The 21,593-nt window shown below is 48.6% G+C and overlaps 1 protein-coding gene across 1 annotated transcript in view; it reads left to right on the top strand.

Annotated features, from left to right (window-relative positions):
• The first annotated feature begins 266 nt into the window (after window positions 1–266).
• Window positions 267–21,593, top strand: part of LOC133356566 (cystic fibrosis transmembrane conductance regulator-like) — a 52,326-nt gene continuing 30,999 nt past the window's right edge. The window contains exons 1-4 of the mRNA XM_061574149.1: window positions 267–350; window positions 15,470–15,580; window positions 16,519–16,630; window positions 19,443–19,655. Of these exons, the coding sequence (XP_061430133.1) occupies window positions 277–350; window positions 15,470–15,580; window positions 16,519–16,630; window positions 19,443–19,655 (510 nt within the window). The 5' untranslated portion in view covers window positions 267–276. The remainder of the gene's footprint in view (window positions 351–15,469; window positions 15,581–16,518; window positions 16,631–19,442; window positions 19,656–21,593) is intronic.

Genomic DNA, 21,593 nt, shown 5'->3' with positions numbered 1-21,593 from the left:
GATTCCCGCTCACGGCCAACATCAGTGGCGATTATCTGAAACGGTTCTGGGCCTCCCCTAGGTCGACTCAGCCTCAAATTAGTACTTGGTGCGGTGTATAAACATCGCTACTAGGGAGACAAAGGCGGTCGGGCGTGGTGCTGGCCACCTACCTCCTCGTGAAGCGTTTCGGCCTTCATAGGTGCTCGCTAACAGAACTTAGACCAAAAGTGTGTTCAGGCTACATGGGGGATCTTTGTCTTTGTGTGTGTGCGTGCGCGCAGGTTAACCGCCCCGATGTCAGGCCGCAACTTGAAGATGCAGGCTTCGCCTTTTGAGAAGGCCGGGATATTCTCACGCATGTTTTTCAGGTAAGCGCTGGAGATGTAATCCCAATGTAGTCCCGCGTACTTCCGGCAGCCGTTGAGTTCTTCATTCCAAGGTGAGAGTGATGTTCGATAAGTCCTCGCTTAACGAATGTTCACACAACCCGTTTTCGCTCTAACTCGTTTTTTTTTTTATCAGGAAACACTTTTCGCACAATGCGGAACGCGTCCGTTATAACGCGAAAGCGTTCGTTATAACGCGGAACGTGCAGTTATAACGCGGTTTCTGAGTGGTTAACACCGACGAACTACTTTCTTGAGCTGTGTGGCTGAGCGGAAGGATACAGTACACGGCGACGTACCCTCACGGCAGTTCGCTGTCTCCCCATGGGATGACTGCAGGTTGATGTCATCGTGCAAATGTAATTCAAGAGCAGTAACTCCTCGTTTAACGCGTTTTCGCTGAACGCGACACTTTCAGAAACGTATCTACCACGTCAAATGAGAAAATACTCGAATCGAATTCAGGGTCTGTGGGCAGCAGAGGGCAGCGCAGTAAAATCCACGGTTGTATTATACTGAACTGCCATCATCCGTCTATGCTCGCAACCTTTACCAAGCCCGCACTGACGAACGTCAAGTATGTGCAAAATACGCCAACGGAGTGGGGAGGCCCTCATCCAGCAGTGGATCGACAAGAGGGGTGCACGTGTGCAGGGTAGAGGGGGGAGAGTCAAAGACAAAGATCCCCCGTATAGCCTTAACTGACTGTAGGGGCAAGTGCTGTTAGCGAGCACCTATGAAGGCCAGCACGGCACACGAGGGGGTGGGTGGCCAGCACCACGCCCGACCGCCTTTGTCTCCCTAGTGGTGATGTTTACACACCTCACCAGGTACTCATTTGAGGCTAAGTCGACCTAGGGGAGGCCCAGGACCGGTTCAGATAATCGTCACTTGTGTTGGCCATGAGCGGGAATCGAACTCGGGTCGCCAGGTTCATAGCGCAGCGCGCTAACCGCTACACTACCGCGGGGCAGGTCACAGACACGGGCACCGAGAGTGGCACCCAAGACCTGAACCCACGTGGTGGTGATGCCAGACCGCGGGGCGTGGCGCTTGAGATGTCGACTGAGTGCCAAGGCGGAGAAGACCGAAAGTCAGACGATGGGAGGCCGTGCGGTCAGATCAATGGGGAGTTCACTTCCACTGTGCAGCAGCAGCAGTGAGATGTACGCAGAGGCAGGAAACGATGTGGGGGTGCGGTCACAAAGACCTCTTGACCTTGGGTAGCCTGTTGAGAAAAACTCGTCTCTTGCTGGGAGTATTCCGTGTTACAAGTGACATCGCTTTGGTCACAATTGCAACCACAAGTGGCACGTGGCATGCAAAGCAGCTAAGCGGCACATGCAATACAACCGAGAGACGAGTCGGTACTGTACTCAATTTACAGTCCTGTGCCAACACGCTGCTGGGTGAAGGCTTATCGACACACACCGTGTCAGCCATGGGGACTCTTTGAGCCTTACTCTTAGGTTTGTTCGATAAAGTCACGTGGGAAATAAACAAATAAATAAATAATAAAAATTCGTCATAAAAATAAATCATAAAAATAAATCATACAAATTATAGAAATAATAATAAAAAAATTTAAACAAATAAAAAATCACGACGTTTCGGAGGCAACACAAGTTTCCGTCATCAGGTGGGACCGCACTTCACCACGCTGGTCATCGCAGATTGGCGAGGCTGGAAGCTTGCCACTGATGTTAGCCGTGGTTAGGACTCCAACTCGCGCACCGTTTTCATTCCGCAGTGGGCCAACCGCTGCACCACTACTCGCCCCCACCCCCCCCACCCCCCCTCCTTCGCGGCAATCAACAGGAGTGGTGACGTGGCCGAGTGGTCGCGCGTTCGCAGCTCGTTACTGAGGTGCGCCGTTCAAACCCGGCACGCCGCCCTGGTTAATACTGCGGTGTGGTTTTAACCATGAAACACTACGCGCCGTCTGCTTCACAGTGGGCGTTTAAGATCCCACGACGTCATTCTGATAACACCGATTATGTGCCGGCGGTCATGGTCTAAAGCAGGCATTTAGGTGCCATATAAGTGCAAAGGAAAATGTACAAAGGCTGGTATTATCAACAGCCACGTGACCGTTGATAATACCACGGTGGCCTTGTGGCGGATCGCACCACGCGTAACGAACTTCTCGTGCCTCGTCTCTCCGCAATTAAATGTCTGAACATATTTTTGTACACACCCCATGATGCGTGTACAGTGCCGATTACGAGAAGGAATCTGTTAATTGCAACACATTTCGTAACTTTAAAGCGCGGTAGGCTGTCGCGATCGTTATTACTAATTGTAAAAGTTGTTTGGGGTTCCATGCGTAAATGTGCCGAGGACCCATCTCCGCCCGACACAACACGTGGCACGTGACATATCTTACACGCCACACCTCCGATTAGCAGGCTTGGCAACGTAGGGTGCGAAATAAATTCAATACACATTCTCATTTTGCTGTGTTGCATGGAAGTGGGTGTACAACACATTTACATTTTCTAGATGTAACACAAACAACTTTATCACTGAAAGAGCATAACTGATGCGCGCACAAGCGAACGTCACGCAACAGCTCACCACTCGTCTTAAAAAAGTTCCAAAATCACAGAGTTTGTCGTTCAAAGTATCACAGAATGCCAAGGCCGAGTACGTGAGTTGCCACATTCAAAGCAGCTCTCTGTGGCTGTACTTCCAGTCCATTTAACGTCACTCCGACGCTGCTCGTAATGCTGCTGCTGCTGCCACCTGCCCTTTCACGGCGGTGCCCACCGCGCTCGCTCAGAGGGCCCTTAACGCACGAATCGCGTGGGGTGGGAACGTCGTGGTTGTCGCGCCGTGTGAGAGACCTCTCCCCGCCGCAGACAGCGGCGTTCACGCGCCTCGAGCGGCAGAGTTACGGCTTTGCGAGATTTATTCGGTGGGGCCTGGGCACCAACGAGCCACGGGGAGCCGGGAGCCACCGTGGCCCTGTGGAGCGAAGGCGGCGCTGGTTGGCACGAGCGAGGTCCAACTTGCTCACTTACTCATTTGAGCATTAATCAAGGCCGAAAGCGGCATTGTGCTTCGCTGGCAAGGTAAACAATCGCCTGTTTACGTCGTAAACTCTTGAGATGAAACCAGCCTCGGGTAACGTAGGCGGCGGCGGGGGGGGGGAGTAGGAGATCTCGAAGAAGAATGCCCCCCCCCCCCCGATCGCCTCTTTGTGTTCCTCCGTTGTGAAACGTTACATAAAGCGTCCGAGACGCCGAGTCCGTAGTCGGTGAATGCGTCCACACGGTGAGAATTGCAGAAGCCCTCAGCTCCGACACGGCGATGCCGGACCACACACGGAGCGGAACTGTGCGGTCCCGTGCACCGCACAGCCCAAAGCTGACACCCCTCTCGCCTTCAGCTGTTATCTCTCTCTCTGCCCTCTCGAGGATGAGCCACGGGAGAGGCGTTTTGAACGTCGCCACTCCCGTACGGGACGCGGCTCGTAGCTCGCTTCGTGATCGATTATTCCCGGCGGATGTGAGGCACGCCGCCGGGCATGGGTTCCGAGTCGTTGGACGTTCATGGAAAGGGATGGAGGCCGTGTTTAGAATCGCCCTCTTACTTTGGCCGTGGACTCAGTGTCGTTGCCGGCGGCCGTTGAGTCTTCGTCGAGACTCAGCCCGTGGGTTTCATGGAGTCGTTCTCTTCGTTTGGTCGACCAACGGAGTCACGAGGGGCGTCTACCCACTATCGCCCCCGCCCTTAGAGTATTATTATGTCAGCAAAACAATGAACTAAGTAAAACTTGACATATCTAAACACATTTGACCGATTGCGTTATCTCAGCCCGTTTCTTCCTTCAGACCCCGTCACCCCGTCTCGTCACGGCCGCTCACAGCGATCCGGCCCGTGTAGAGGGCACCATTTTCTGGTTGAATAATGTCGTGAATAAAATCACGAGTGGTTGTGTGCGGTTGTGTGCGGTTGTGTGCGGTTGTGTGTGTGGTTGTGTGTGGTTGTGTGCGGTTGTGTGTGGTTGTGTGTGGTTGTGTGTGTGGTTGTGTGTGGTTGTGTGCGGTTGTGTGTGTGGTTGTGTGTGGTTGTGTGTGGTTGTGTGCGGTTGTGTGTGGTTGTGTGTGAGTGTGTGGTTGTGTGTGTGTGGTTGTGTGTGGTTATGTGCGGTTGTGTGTGGTTGTGTGTGGTTGTGTGTGGTGTGCGGTTGTGTGTAGTTGTGTGTGGTTGTGTGTGGTTGTGTGCGGTTGTGTGCGGTTGTGTGTGTGGTTATGTGTGGTTGTGTGTGGTTGTGTGTGGTTGTGTGTGTGTGGTTGTGTGTGGTTATGTGCGGTTGTGTGTGTGGTTGTGTGTGGTTGTGTGTGGTTGTGTGCGGTTGTGTGTGGTTGTGTGTGGTTGTGTGTGGTTGTGTGCGGTTGTGTGTGGTTGTGTGTGGTTGTGTGCGGTTGTGTGTGGTTGTGTGTGGCTGTGTGTGGTTGTGTGCGGTTGTGTGTGGTTGTGTGCGGTTGTGTGCGGTTGTGTGTGGCTGTGTGTGGTTGTGTGTGGTTATGTGCGGTTGTGTGTGGTTGTGTGTGGTTGTGTGTGGTTGTGTGCGGTTGTGTGTGGTTGTGTGTGGTTGTGTGCGGTTGTGTGTGGTTGTGTGTGGCTGTGTGTGGTTGTGTGCGGTTGTGTGTGGTTGTGTGCGGTTGTGTGCGGTTGTGTGTGGTGTGTGTGGTTGTGGTTGTGTGTGGTGTGTGTGGTTGTGTGCGGTTGTGTGTGGTGTGTGTAGTTGTGTGTGGTTGTGTGTGGCTGTGTGTGGTTGTGTGTGGTGTGTGTGGTTGTGTGCGGTTGCGTGTGGTGTGTGTGGTTGTGTGTGGCTGCGTGTGGTTGTGTGTGGTTGTGGTTGTGTGTGGCTGTGTGCGGTTGTGTGTGGTTGTGTGTCGCTTCGGGTTGGTACGCTGCGCATGAAACGCATTGCTGATTGTTCTAGGAGACTTTGCAACACGCGACTCGTAGCAGTGCTCGGAGACGAGAGTCGTGGACGTATTAGCGTGCTCGTTGTATCCGCGATGTCGCAGATTAAAGGGTCGAGGACGATAAGAGGAAGTTTGTGGTTTGATCAATGGGATGCAGAACTCAGCGTATCTAATATTGTGGTTCTGGGACTCATAATTATCAGCCTTGGTTCGTTATGAAAACGGTGCAGTCTGGTGCATTAAGGAATTGCCGCACGGCAATACCGGTTCCAGATCTCGTTACGACCCAAGTCCTGCCGTCCGAGTATCGATGCCAATTGCCGGATTGTACCGGGAAAAAACCTGGACAGGTGGCAACCCCAGCCTGTGCTCCCCACGCTTCACCACGACGTTTCGGCCACAACGCAAGCAGCCGTCCTCAGGTGAAGACCAGGTCTGTCGAGAAGACAGCGTCTGAAGACAGACCTGGTCTTCACCTGAGGACGGCTGCTTGCGTTGTGGCCGAAACGTCGTGAGAATTATTTTATTATGTTGTATTATTTTATTACTTCCCTTCTACGTGACTTTACCGAAAGAACCAAGAAGATGAATCCCTGCAGTCACGAAAGCTTTAAATCGAAGCGCACTGACCAGTTTGGTGAAGTATGATCAAATGACCCCCATGACCCCCCCCCCCCGCTAGGGGGAGATCTCATCCAGCAGTGGAGTGACACACGTACAAATGCACACGCACGCGGCGTGGCGGGGCTTCTTAGCGATCCGTACTCCACCCGTAAACGAGGCAGTGTTATGGGGCGACACGCCGGGGTTGTATAAGCGTTAGGGGCCGTCCATAAATGATGTCACGCACCTAGGGGGGGGGGGGGGGGGGCAGACATTTGTGACGATGTGTGACGAGGGGGGGGAGAATTCTGACGTCACATCAAAATGCGCAACTTTAAATACATTTAGAATTTCGATTTAAAGCTTTCGTGACTGCAGGGATTCATCTTCTTGGTTCTTTCGGTAAAGTCACGTAGAAGGGAAGTAATAAAATAATAAAAATAAAACATAATAAAATAATTCTCGACAGACCTGTTCTCCACCTGAAGACGGCTGCTTGCGTTGTGGCCGAAACGTCGTGAGAATTATTTTATTATGTTTTATTTTTATTATTTTATCATTTGCATTCTACGTGATTTTACCGAAAGAACCAAGAAGACATTTAGAATTGTTATAACAACACTAATTGTTATAACAACACTCCTACAACATCAGAGTGCAGCGCCACATTAAATACGCACTACAATGACAATAGTTTAAAGCGATTTGAATCATGTGTTATTTTCAAAATAGAAATATGGTTTTGGGGGGGGGGAAGTTTCGTGACGTCATATTTGAGGGGGGGGGGGTCTAACTTTTTGTGACGCCGTGTGACGAGGGGTGGGGGGGGGGCTGGTCAAAAATCGTCCAAAATCGCGTGATGTCATTTATGGACGGCCCCTTATCTCGGTGCTGTAAAGGGGATTGTGCCCTAAAGTCCGAGATGCTCGCCGAGGACACCGCACCCTGCATTGACCTCGTGGGCGCGAGGTGCGAGTCTGTTGAGGTCACGTGCGCTGCGAGAACGCGTGCAACTCTCTCCGCTTGCAGTCTGTTCGAGTTCGTGGTGTCGCGTGTTGCACAGAGATGTATCACCGGCGTCTGTGTGAGGAGCAGTCGCTACACCAAGTAGTTACATGTTTACAACGAGAAAGATCCATACCTTGTCAAAACAGTTTCAGTTTCATTTATTAGGTATAGCCCTGTGAGCCATTCGGCTCTTGAATCGGGTGCAATCGCAACAAAAAATACATGAACAAGAAACATCTTATAGTAATAGGTTTTTACCCTTTCAACTGGTACAAAAACGGACACCTTTATACAAGGGCTCTAAGAAAAGCTGTCTCGGGTGTGGACCAATCAACTTCAAGGACAGTGCATATCATTATCAGAGTTGTTTATTTTTGTTTGCCTTTTGACTGCTTGTGTTGTGGTTATTACAAACATGATCCCTTGTATAAAGGTGTCAGTTTTTGTACCAGTTCAAAGGGTAATAACCTATTACTATATTGTGCCACTGGTAAAGGTGGTTTCATATTGAAGAAACATCCTAAAGTGACTTCGCACAACAGAAAAAATCCAGGACAAAACAGCAAAGTCTTCCAGAAAAAACACCGTATATCAATGCTGTTTGCAAAAATCCCAGTGGGATGCAAGTCAAACAATAACAACCATAAAACAATTTAGATTAAAGTTATCAGTCTAACTTTGTACTACAACAAACAAACATGGCTAAACCAAAAGTTGTCAAAATCACCAAAATAAATCTATAAAAACAGTGTAACAGTGAGCATAGGAACTGTGATTGAAATTTTACAATAAACGATATACATAACATGTACTACCAAACTTTGTAGCCATAGCTGGCTGCATGAGTCACTCCATAACAGTAGGAGTATCAGTAGGAGTATCAACATTTTTCAATGCACCTTTAAAGATCAGCACACTATAATCAAAACACAGATCATACTTGGCAGCGGTCATCCAGAGCGATGCATTTGATTTCAGGCCACTGAATTGCAGTGGCAGCTAGGGGTGTACAACTCCTCTAGAGCAGTTTTGAATGAAGATCTCATAGGTAGTGATTCAAGTTGCAGTTTATTGGCGATAGCATTCCAGACCCTGGGGGCATCAATAGCAAAGGCCCTTCCTCCAGTATTTGTACGGCAATAAGGAATGTGAAACTGGTAAATGAGCGAAGACCTTAGGTCACATTTGTTCTTCGAAACAGTGAGGAGATCCAGCAGGTAGTCTGCGGATTTTTTTGTAAGTACATCGTGAATAAATAAGATCTGATGCACAAGCTGTCGATCATTAAGAGATGTTAAGTTTGACCCAATGTAGAGATCGCCGTGGTGAGTCCTATATGGGCAGTTCAATGCAAATCTTAAGGCCGAGTGATACATTGAGTCAAGCTTCTTCAGTACAGTACTGGGGGCTGATGTATACACAATGTCACAGTAATCAAGTAGAGGCAGTATATTAGCTTTGATCAATTCCAAACGGAACATAGGGTGAAGCATTGCTTGTGTCGATACAGAAAACCAATTTGTATTTTTGTCTTTTTACCAATATAATAAATGTGATCTTGAAAATTAAGTTTTGAATCAAGGATGACCCCAATATACTTGTAGATCTTGACTTGCCCTATTTGATAATTATTTAAGGAATGTAATTGGGGAAAAATAACTTCCAGCTTCAGTCCCGGTGAGAAGCATAGCACCTTGGTTTTGGTGGTATTCAGGACTAGTTTAAGAGCAACGAGCTGATGTTGTAGTTTGTTGAAATCACCCTGGAGCTTAGCAATCACGTCATCCGGAGAGCGGCCAGCAGTAATAAGTATCGTGTCATCTGCAATTGTTTTTACCCTGGAATGATCCAGGTCAGTGCCCAAGTCATTGACATAAAGAGAGAACAAGAGGGGGCCAAGGATGGAACCCTGTGGAACCCCTTTTGTTACCTTAACACTGTTTGACCTCCAACCATCTGTGAATACAGTTTAGGTGCGAGAAGAGAGGTAATGTTTTAACCATTCTACTGCGTGTTTGGAGAAAGGGAGGCAGCTTAGTTTACTAAGCAGGGTGTTGTGGTCGACTGTATCAAAGGCTTTGGACAAGTCAAGAAAAAGACTGGTGCAGTACTGCTTATTATCAAGGCTACTGTAAATGTGATTCAGAGAGTCTAATGCAGCAGATGTGGTGCAGTATTTTTTTCGTAACCCAGATTGTTTTCGATGTAATAGATTGTTGTTGGACAGGAAACTGCTAATTTTGTAGTTCAATGAGAAATAAAAAATCAACGGGGACAAAATTGAGATAGGTCGGTAGTTATTTGGATCATCTCTTTGGCCCCCTTTGTGAAGTGGACGAACATAGGAATGTTTCCATTCTAGAGGAACTGATGCTTCTTTGATGGACAGGTTGAAAATATGGGCTATAGGTTTGTATATTAGGTGACCAACAGTTATCTGAGCAAAGACGGGAATGCTATCCGCTCTGGTAGAGGAGGACCCTTTGAGGTAGGACGGTTGTTTCAAAAGATTACTTTCGTGGAGAGGCTGGGAACTAAATTCGTTTAATGTTTGGACAGGGGTGTAGGAAATTGCATGAGCAGGGTTGACTCCCAATACATTATCAAAAAGGTCACCAGCTTCAGAAAAATGCAGGTCAAAATTGTCGACTATTTTTTGGAGCTCGGTTGAGCTCAATGGGCAGATTATTTGTGTTGGATGCCAAAACAGTGATGTGATCAGTCAAGATGTATCTGAACGTGTGTCATACTGACGCTGTAAACACTACCTACAAACTACTGTACTCAGTTGGGATCATGAAGACAAAGATCCCCCTATAGCCTTAACAGACTATTCTAGATTTGAAGCTTTCGTGACTGCAAGGATTCAAACTTTTAGTTTTTTCGGTAAAGTCACGTAGGTAAAAAATGAAATTAAAATTAATAAAAATAAAATTATAATAAAAGCAATAACCCCATTTATTTATTATTTTATTTTTATTAATTTTAATTTAATTTTTTACCTACGTGACTTTACCGAAAAAACTAAGAGTATTAATCCTTAACAGACTGTTGGGGTAAGTGCTGTTTGCGAGTACCTATGAAGGCCGGCACTGCACAAGAGGGGGTGGGGTGGCCAGCACCACGTCTGGCCGCCTTTGTCTCCCTGGTGGCGATGTTTACACATCGCGCCAGGTACTCATGTGAGGCTGAGGCGACCTAGGGGAGGCCCAGAATTAATTCAGATCATCGTCACTGGTGTTGGCCGTGAGTGGGAATCGAACTCTGGTCCACAGCGCAGCGCGCTAGCCGCTGTACCACACAGCCCGACAGGACACTGGATTGCCAAATCGATATAAATGATTTCTTCACGTAATTATGCCTACCATTATGTACCCTGAATGTTTTCAGTTCTTGCAAGCTAAGCAGCTTTGAGCCTGGCTAGCGCATTACTTGCGTGGGAGATTGCCGTGGAAGAGCGGCGGTGTTCTGCCAGTCGGCTGAAACACGACTCTGTTCAACGACCCTGTCCTCCACTCTACTCGCGGCTGGAGTGGCAACTTGCCAAGTGTCGAGCGAAGAGGCGACCCGCGTGCCGGCTACCCCGGGGTCTCTCTCCTCTGCAACTCCGCGTCTCTCGCCGCGCCCTCCGTTCGCAGAGCGGCTGTCGCGCCGAGAGCACCACGCCACGCGCAAAATTCTCGCTTCCCTCTCTCCTACCCTCGTCCTCTTCCTCCACGCAGCATCGTTTCACTTTCACCAACATCCCGGCCGAGGCCGCTGCCTCTTAGCCGAGAGCGGGCCGAGTCCCCCGAGGCCAACGTCTCGAGCAGAGATCCTGCACCCCGCGACTGCACGGGAGCGCCGCGCCGGATCAGCGGCGATTACGCGAGCACATTCACTGCGAGGAGGTGGGGGAACGAGGTGAGGGAACGAGGCGCCTGTGTTGTGTCTCGGGTGCGCCTCGCCGTATCGCGGTTGAGCAAACAAACCGCGAGTTCAGGCTCGGGCCGTGGTGGGTAGCGACGTGTCCGTGTGCTGCCGTAGCGGCAGCATCGCAAGGCAGTGTTTAATTAGAGGCTGCGGTTTCACGAGCGGTCGCCATTCATTCATTCGCATGCCAGTGCCACCGTGAGTTGTGGCGCAGTAATTCAGGGATGGGAGCCGTGAGGTCGGTCCGGCTCGCCGCCGTGAATTCTCGACGATTCCCAGGGGAGTGCGGGGTGCGCTACGCTGGCAAGGGCCGTGAGCTTTTGTAAATCGGCACGGAATGTGGCGCGTCCAGGAGGAACTTACATGAGCACTGTGAAGTGAAATAAGGAATCATCATCTTCTTGGTTCTTTCGGTAAAGTAACGTAGAAGGGAAGTAATAAAATAATAAAAATAAAACATAATAAAATAATTCTCACGACGTTTCGGCCACAACGCAAGCAGCCGTCCTCAGGTGAAGAACAGGTCTGTCGGGGAGACAGCGTCTGAAATTCAGACGTCTGAAATTCAGACGCTGTCCTCAGGTGAAGAAGACCTGAAGACCTGGTGAATACCAGGTCTTCACCTGAGGACGGCTGCTTGCATTGTGGCCGAAACGTCGTGATAATAATTAAATTATGTTTTATTTTAATTATTTTATTATTTCCATTCTACGTGACTTTACCGAAAGAACCAAGAAGATGAATCCCTGCAGTCACGAAAGCTTTAAATCGAAAAGGAATCATCAGTGACACAGTATACTCAAGATTCCCTCCACATGCATACACACTTGCCATGGAGTCAACATTGGGGGGGACCAAATCTTCCAGGGGATCTGGGGGTCCCCCCCCCCAGAAAAAAAATCTAAATTTGAAAACGAATTTCCTGCCTAAAATATTGAAAAAGTTCCCTAACACATGGGATGGACTTTATTTATTTTTTAAAATAATGTCTAATAGTTTCGATTTAAAGCTTTCGTGACTGCAGGGATTCATCTTCTTGGTTCTTTCGGTAAAGTCACGTAGAAGGGAAATAATAAAATAATAAAAATAAAGACTAATAGTGTATTGCTCCGTTTTTTATTACGTAATAAAATATTTTATTATGTTTTATTTGATTATTTTTTATTGTTTCCATTCTACGTGACTTTACCGAAAGAACCAAGAAGATGAGACCTTGAACGATCACGAACTTCTCAATGGGCACTCGGTGGTTCACGGGGGTCCTTGAATCGGTGAATTTGTCGGGCGTGGCCAGGACTCGATTTGGAGTACGGCATGCCAACCACCGCGCCACCGCGCGGGAGATGTTCCCGGTTTGGGGATGAAGTGGCAGTGAGATCAGAGCCGATCCGCAGATACCGAGAAAGCCGTCACCCCGGTTGGACCCCGCATATCATCGCTGTTTAACAACAGGGGTCGTGGAGATGAGGTTACCAGATAATGGGAGGCAGAGTGGCGCTGCAGTGGTAACGCTTGTGCCTCGCCGCAAGAATAACCTGAGTTCGACTTCCCGAATCGAGCGAATTTCTGTGCCGAGTCTGCATATTCTCACCCTGTTCTGCACGGGTTTCCTGCGGGCACTCGCTGTTTCCTCCCATAGCTAAATAAACAACACACAGGGTAACTGGTATTGGCCAAACAACATCGCAATCCTGAAAAAACAACACTGCAACTTACTCCACTGGGATTACAGGCAGAAGCAGCAACATCGGCCCCGACTGCGGAAACTTGGCACCACCGCAGAGTTGAGACTTGTCGAGGTTTTCCTGGGTGAGCGGGCGGCATAGTAACCAGCAAAGTGACCACGACATTCGGACTGAACGAGCCCTACCTGGCCTGCTCGTGCGCGTCACGCCGGCTGGCTCTGTGCGGAACTCACCGCCAAATCGCCTCCAGCACAAAGGTGCGGCTGGAGCCTCGCCCCTCCGCCTCACCCGCCGCGCTCAGGGCAACAACTCCGCATCCTCTCTGCGCTTTAGTCAATTGCCTCCGAAGCGAATGACGTCAGTCAATTAACTTTAGCATCTCTGCTTTTCCGTGTTGCTGCAGGTTATTCGTTGTTCCTTGTGTCGTCACCATTGGCGATCCTGCAGGGTCGTGCGGGAATTCACCGAGCCCTGCCCCGTACACGAGCAAGCGGCACTTGCATACTCTCTGGCGTTGTCATTTCCCTGCTGCTGCGACTGCGTGTGTCCTCGACTCCACGTGCTCATCGTTCTGCCTCTCAGTGCCATTCCAAGCGTGCGCCTCTCCCGTGCTCCCTTGCAGATGTGGTTCCAATTCCTTTCACCGTCTCCGTGCCCATAGGCCATCTCTCTTGCCGGGCAATGCGCAACCGTTTGAACACTGAGAACGTCGTGGATTTTCAGGGCCCATTCAGGAGTCTTCGCCCCTGTAATCTGCGCAGCCTTGAGCTCTGCTGCCACCCACTGGTCACGGCTCGTCACCCAACTCGGCACGTGTCCATCGTGAAGCAGTCGCGAGGAGTGGGTTAGGGCAGCGGTCCCCAACCTTTTTGGCACCAGGGACCGGTTTCGTGGAAGACAATTTTTTCACAGACCGGGGGGAGGGGGGGGGGGTCATCATTGGGTCTTTCCCCCTTTTCAAAGAAGTTCTCTAGCGACGTTTTTTTTACTCATTGTGGCTACTAGGGGTTAGAGCTTGTGGGCTCACCAACACTGTGACTGAGACAAGTGCGCAGTGCGGGAAAGAGGCGCGGATGGAAGTGGTCAATAATAAAATAATGGGGGCGGCCCACGCGCGGACTCACCGCTCTCACCTCCTGCTGCTGTGCGGCCCGGTTCCTAACAGGCCACGGACCTGTAGCGGTTCGCGGCCCGGGGGTTGGGGACCCCTGGGTCAGGGGTTGAACCGGACAGCCTGGCCCTTGGCAGGGGTTGAACCGGACAGCCTGGCCCTTGGCCCTTGTGGCCGGGCTGCAGCAGTGAAACGACACAGCGATTGACTCTCATCCCTGGATGGTGATGTCGATGATTGTTTGTAGGTCTTGGGGGCCAGGCAATGTCATCTCCGTGTCTCAACACCCCGCACCGCCACGCTCTCTTGAGTTGAAATCTCAGTCTCGCATTCCGCGCGCCTCTTTCTCCCACGCCGTTTCGTTTGTCTCGGTTCGAGCCCGGGTCAAGAGGTTCCTCCATGATGGGGCCCTGCCAGATCCTTTCGGCGGGAGGGGTACGCGTTGTTTTGAGTTGGAGGTGTAATCCGCGTGGTGGTGGTGGCTACTCTGCACGTGATCCTCCAGCGCTGTCAAGGCAGCAGCGAGGGTTGGTGGATCACGCACAGATGGGCTGTGAAGCTCCCTTCCCGTGGCGCGTCGAGGAGGAGCCGTAGCCTGGCTCACCAGCAGGCACTACAACAGGAATGTCGATACAATCGCTGTATCACTGCCACACCGAAGGAGTGTGTAAACGTTTTTTTTTTCACTTAAACGCAAAAGCGTCAACAACAATGCGACAGCTGATGTGTTGAGTTGGCCATGGGGATGGTGATTCTACAGTCGCCGTGTAGCCTGAAGAAGGCTGTCTCTCAGCTCGGGTTAGCCTTGAGTTCAGCGACCGAAATTCTATAGACCCAGTGTCGCGTATGTGGCAAGTCGATATTAATGGCCTTGGCATTATTTCCAAGCAAGGCCGTAATTATAATATTTATTGGGGAGGACACATCCCCCCCAATATTCAAATACGCCCAAAATGCCCCCCCCCCCCCAATATATTGCTATAAACAATATTTTTAAAAAACAATTGCTATGCTATGGAAATATAAATAACAATTTGCTAAACCTTGGCCACAATATCTGGACTTGTCTTCATATAACAATGCATAGATTTCTGTTCATATGATTGTGGTTGTACTTAATTAATCCCTGATTTCTGCCATTACATACCATGAAACAAGAAAAGGTAAAAAAAACAGAGCAATGTAATACAATACACTATTAGACATTGTTGTAAAAAATAAATAAAAAGTCCATCCCATGTGTTAGTGCATTTTTTATTCATTTTAGGCAGGAAATTAGTTTTCAAATTTAGATTTTTTTTCTGGGGGGGGGGGGGACCCCTAGATCCCCTGTAAGATTTGGTCCCCCCTAATGTTGTCTCCATGGCTACGGCCTTGTTGCCAAGACATCACAATCAACCTTTACACCGTAAATTCAACGTAGTTTACACAGACTAGTTCGCCTCTTCGACGTAAGAGTGGGCAGGCCATGTGGCCGCCGTGGTGGGTGCACGGCGGACCGCCAGGACGCACCCTCAGGCGGTGAACGTCGCCCTGACGTTAGCGCGTTCGGGTTTGAGAGCACCGAGCGCAAAAAACAACCACCCCAACTTCACCGACGAGAGGCGAGGGGCGCGGCGACCGCCACGAGCCCTCAGCTGGCTCCACTCACGACTCAAGAGGAACCCGTTGCGCTGAAACGAACTTATTGCGTTTGTCCTGTGCCCTTCGACACTTCACGTGGCCTCAATGTGCACCGAGCTTAGTGGCGAATCGCGGCGGTTGCTGCTGCGGTGGCCGTAGCTCTCTGTCGTGTTCATTCGTTTTGCTGCTCACGCCGTCGTCCGTCCGTCCGTCTGCCAGGTGGCCCAGGCACGTGCTGAGAAAGGGTTACAAGCATCGGATCGAGCGCTCGGACATCTACCGGACTCCCCTGCAGGACCAGGCGGACACGCTCTCCGAGAGGCTCGAGAGGTACGGCCCGCACTCGGCTCCTTGTCGAGGATGAGGCAACGACGATAAACGTCGAACCCGGGCCAGAGTTTGCTTGCGTTGAACCAATGCCGCTGACATAGTTTGACTCCCGGCAAGGCTGTGTGGCTGATGGGACGCGTGAAACACGCTTTAGTATTTGACGTGGAGGGACAGATATGGGATGCAGACGTGTTGCTGCTTGTTCGCTTTAGGGGCCGTCCATAAATGACGTCACGCGATTTTGGACGATTTTTGACCCCCCCCCCACCCCCTTCGTCACACGGCGTCACAAAAAGTCAGACCCCCCCCCCCTCAAATATGACGTCACAAAGCTCTGCCCCCCCCCCCGCCCCAAAAAATAAAACATGCTTCAAATCGCTTTAAACTATTGTCATTGTAGTGCGTATTTAATGCGGCGCTGCACTCTGATGTTGTAGGAGAAAACATTTATTAAAAAGTCTATTTAATTAAGTAGAACGTGTTGTCTATATTTATTTAAAGTTGCGCATTTTGATGTGACGTCACATTTCTCAACCCCCCCCTCCTCGTCACACATCGTCACAAATTTCGATTTAAAGCTTCTTTCGTGACTGCAGGGATTCATCTTCTTGGTTCTTTCGGTAAAGTCACGTAGAATGGAAATTAAAGAATAATAAAAAAAACTAATAAAATAAATCATACTAAAATATTAAATGTTATATTTTTATTATTTTATTATTTCCATTCTACGTGACTTTACCGACAGAACCAAGAAGATCGTCACAAATGTCTGACCCCCCCCCCCTCACCTAGTTGCGTGACGTCATTTATGGACGGCCCCTTATTGCAATGATTAGGTGCTCTGTACCGTTTATTTTTGTGTCGGCCACGACTGATGACGGCGATGGCCGATGATCCGACTTGACCGCTCCCGTCTCTCTCTCTCTGTCCGCCCGCAGGGAATGGGACAGAGAAATCTCGCAGTCAGAAAACCGCCCTCACCTGCTCACCGCGATTCGCCGGTGCTTCCTGTGGCGCTTCGTGGGCCTGGGCGTCATCATGCTCCTCGCGGTCAGTGGAGGTCCCTGTTGGCACCGTGCTTGTGTGTCAGTCAACCAATCTTTATTCATAATAAAGGTTTTTTGGGTGAGATCGCGTTGTTTATAAATGTGTCGCAACCCTCCACCGCCCGACACAGCCAATCAGAAAAATGCGTCACGTTGACAAAAGACAAATCTACACCATTGGAACCTCATTTGCCAGTGAAAAATATGATAATTGGGGTTTTACCCTTCTATCTGGCAACAAAACTGACACCTTTTTTACAAGTTGTCATGTTTGCATAGACCAAAATACCTGCAGTCATAATGCAAACAAAAAACAAAAAACATAACTCTGATAATGTATGCACTGTCCTTGAGGTTGATTGGCGTCATCTGGTCCAACCCATGTGAGACTAGGCTCTAAGGAAAGCTGTCTCGGGTGTGGACCAATCAACTTCAAGGACAGTGCATACAGTATATTATCAGAGTTGTGTTTTTTGTTTGCATTATGACTGCAGGTATTGTGGTCTATGCATACATGACTCCTCGTAAAAATGGTGTCAGTTTTGTTGCCAGATAGAAGGGTAAAAACCCAATTATCAAAAGACAAATCGTTCACTAATTTAGCCTACCGGTGTGTTGAAGAGCGATTCCACAACATTTACAATTTGAGTAGTCCGACGTTTCGCTGGAAATTACATCCAGCATCTTCGGGCGAATTGCCAAAACAGTGAAGTCATCCACCTGCTCCCGGTCTCAAATAGTGCGGGATGACGTCATCATTGTTGAACCCCATCAGGATTCGAGATCAGAGGTAGGGGTGGGGGTCTATGCAATTAACTAATAGATCAATAATCAGCCACTTCGCATGTGACTCACCGGTAAGGAATTGCAATATGTGTTGTGTATTACTTAATAATACGCTTCCATGCTGCGCTGAGTCTATAGCTATCACAGCGGTTGAAATTATTTGAAATTTTCTCAATTTCAATGGATTCTCTAACTAATCTTAACCAGTAATAACATTCTCAAAATCAATTGAATGTCCTTATTGGCAAGCATGCTCTGCCACTGCTGACAGCTGTGTTTGGGATAATTTAATGTTCCTTTGATGTTCTTTTAGGCTTACGCTAATGTTACGTCCCGTCTGTCCAATATAACACTTACCGCATAAGCAATTGATCCGATATACACCTTCAGTTGATAACTTCGATAATTCATCTTTACATTTCCAGCGTAACGTCGTACTCAAATTGTAAATGTTGTTGTGGATTCCCTCTTCAACACACCGGTGGGCAAAAAATATTGAACTATTTGTCTTTTGTAAACGTGACACATTTTTTCTGATTGGCCGTGTCGGGTGGTGGAGGGTTGTGACACATTTATAAATAACGCGATCTAACCCAATAAACATTTATTATGAATAATACTGGTTGCGAATGCCTACGTGTTAACACATTCCTGCGGAGGGAGCTGGTAGGAACGTTTGGTTGCTCGGTCAATGGCCAGGGTCAACGGCGGCGTGGTGTATTCCGCAAATATGCCCGACTGTGAGGGCGGGCACAAGCCGGCGTGAGTAGGTTAAACGTTGATTTTATAAGAGCACCACGGGGTGACCAGCCCCTCCCCACCCAGCCCCACCCTCCCACCCCCCACCCAGCCCCACCCTCCCCACCCAACCCCTCCCCACCCTCCCCTCCCCACCCAGCCCCACCCTCTCCCTGCACGACGGACACAATAATCCCCTGTGGGCTGGTGTAACCAGGAGGTTCCTACCAGTACTAACCAATCATTACTGTACGTGCCAATATCGTCCTCAATAGAGTAGGCATCGATGCACATTACAGCAGAACGGCAACAATACCGGGGCATGCCATTTAGAGCACCAACTCAAGCGTGCCTGCATCCCGTAAGCGCCTACAACACAATGTGGATTGGTTAATCATCAGTTGTTATCATCGCCATTATAATTTCGCCTGTATTTCGATTCCACTCTATTCTCACGCGTGGCGGCAGCAGCAGCAGCAGCAGCGCTGTGGTTCAGGAGCTCAAGGCCAATGGGGAGGTCCTGCTGCTGCTGTTGATGGTCACGACGAGAGGGCTTCAGCAGAGAGAGTCGGTGGATTTCGATTTAAAGCTTTCGTGACTGCAGGGATTCATCTTCTTGATTCTTTCGGTAAAGTCACGTAGAAGGGAAATAATAAAATAATACAAATAAAACATAATAAAATCATTCTCACGACGTTTCGGCCACAACGCAAGCAGCCGTCCTCAGGTGAAACCCCCCCCCTTCCAACCCAGCTTAAATATACGCTCCAAGCAATGTGCTGTTTCATTCAGACGCTATCGCCTCGACAGACTTGGTTTTCACCTGAGGACGGCTGCTTGCGTTGTGGCCGAAACGTCGTGAGAATTATTTTATTATGTTTTATTTTTATTATTTTATTACTTCCCTTCTACGTGACTTTACCGAAAGAACCAAGAAGAGTTGGTGGAGTTCTTGCTGCTGCTGCTGCTCCTACTTTGTTGAGCGAGCGCAGACCGCACTGGTTCACTGTCCGTGGTGTCCCGTGCCCCCTCTAGGACGTTGAAAGTCGTACGGCGTCGATGCGAATGCATTTATATCAAGTTAACCGCAAATTCCACTTGGCAGCAACGACATCATAACCATCATCATTACCCCGCACACTTGTTGACCGGACCTTGAATCAGAAAAACGAACATTAAAAATAAAAACGCGCGATTTGATCATTAATCAAAAGATGTCGCTGCAAACGACGTTGCTCGAGTTTCACGCAAGAGACTGTCGTCGTGCCGCGCCCCTCCGCCGCGTCTCTCAGGAGTTCACCAAAGTGGTGCAGCCCTTCTTCCTGGGCCAGATCATCGCCTCCTTCAACCCGAGCACCGTCGACGTGCAGGAGCCGCTGCTGCTGGCGCTGGGGCTGAGCGCGTGCTTCGTCCTGAGAACGCTGCTGCTGCACCCCGCTGTGTTCGGGCTCCAGCACCTGGGTATGGACGTGCGGATTGCCACCTTCTGCCTCATTTACAAGAAGGTGCGCACGGCGGCGGTGGTGGGCCCCCTCCCTTGGCGTGGGGACGAGACGCGCGTGCCCCCCCCCCCCCCTCCCCCGATGGTACATGTTGTTTATATTCTTAGGTTATTTTAATTTTTTCACATAGGTAAAAAATTTAAATAAAATAAAAAACATGTTGTTTACGCTATTTATTGTGAAAATTCCGTCACAGTTCTTATGATCACTGTTTCATTGCTTTCATGGCTTTATTTTGGTGATTTCGAAAAGTGTATTGGTTTATTTCGATTTAAAGCTTTCGTGACTGCAGGGATTCATCTTTTTGGTTCTTTCGGTAAAGTCACGTAGAAGGGAAGTAATAAAAGAATAAAAAATAAAACATAATAAAATAATATAATAATATAATAAAGTAATATAATAAAACAATATAATAAAATTATTTTATTATATTGTTTTATTTTTATTACTTTATTACTTCCCTTCTACGTGACTTTACCGAAAGAACCAAGAAGATGTATTGATTTAGCCATGTTTGTTTGTTGTAGTACGGAGTAAGACTGATGGCCTTAATCTAAGTTGTCTTGTGGTTGTTGTTGGTTGTTTGACTTGCATCCCACTGGGATTTTTGCACACAGCGTTGGTGTATGGTGATTTGTTTTTCTGCAATATTTTGCTGTCTTTTCTTGGATTTTCTGTTTGCACTTAGTCACATATTCACTTTAAGATGTTTTTGTTCGTGTTTTTTGTTTGTTGCGGTTGCACCCGATTCAAGAGCCAAATGGCTCACAGGGCTATACCTAATAAATGAAACTTGAAATGAACTTGAACTTGATGGCCCTGGAGCCGAAGGTCGGTGGATCAGAGAAGATTGTGTGGGTGGGAGGAGGGGGGTGGTGGGGGGTTACAAGGTGGGCCGGAGATGGCAGCACAGTGAACGCGTGTTTTTGAAGCCGTGCCGAGTTTGCATGTCCTCCCTCTGGTCTGCGAGAATGTCGTCTGGATTCTCCCATTTAGTCCCAAAGCTAAACAACAACAAATAAACCAAATGCAATGTCACCGGTATTGGCCAAACATCCGGGTGCTAAAAACGCCATGCAAATTACGCAATTGGGATCACACACAATAGCATCATCGCCCGCTATTGCAAAGCTTGATACTCTCCTGCGCCGACAAGATTATCGATAATAATAATACTGATACAATTGAAAAATTTAATAAAACATAAAATCAAAGGGAAGCGATACATGTAACAAAGGGCTTAGTGATGTTTGATCTTTGCTCCGGTTTTACTGACCTTATCGTTGACGGATAACCTCGGGGGGCAGCCGTGAGTATTTTATGGCAGTCCGCGTGGGATGGCTGTAAACCTCTGCAAACGGTGGCAATCGCACCCTCTCTGCGGTGTTGTCGCTGCACACTTGAACCGAGCGTCTGATTCTTTGGTTCTTTCGGTAAAGTCACGTATAAAGATAAAATAATAAATTAAATAATAGCATACGACGTTTCGATTGCAACACAAGCAATCGTCATCAGGTATAAATGAAATAGCAACAAAAAATCTAACCAGAAAACTATAGACAGATATGTATTTTTTTTCTCCAACCCCTCCCTCTCTCTGCCTCCGCCCCCCCTCTGTCTATTTAAGGCCACCCCACAGAGACGATCTCCCTCTCTGTACCTGTGTTACTCTCTCTGTGTATCTTGGTGATATCTGTCTGCTTATATGTCTGTCTATAGTTTTCTGGTTAGATTCTGTGTCGCTATTTCATTTATACCTGACGACGATTGCTTGTGTTGCAATCGAAACGTCGTATGCTATTATTTAATTTATTATTTTATCTTTATACGTGACTTTACCGAAAGAACCAAAGAATAATTCCTGCAGTCACGAAAGCTCCAAAATTAAGAACGAGCGTCTGATCTCTGCGAAGGGCGAATTAGTGCTGATTCGTGCCACTG

The sequence above is a fragment of the Lethenteron reissneri genome, chromosome 54, assembly GCF_015708825.2.
Source record: "Lethenteron reissneri isolate LAM-NWPU_2019-01 chromosome 54, ASM1570882v1, whole genome shotgun sequence".
NCBI lineage: Eukaryota > Metazoa > Chordata > Hyperoartia > Petromyzontiformes > Petromyzontidae > Lethenteron > Lethenteron reissneri.
The sequence above is the reverse complement of the archived record's forward strand: the minus strand, read 5'-3'. Positions and strand labels throughout refer to the sequence as shown.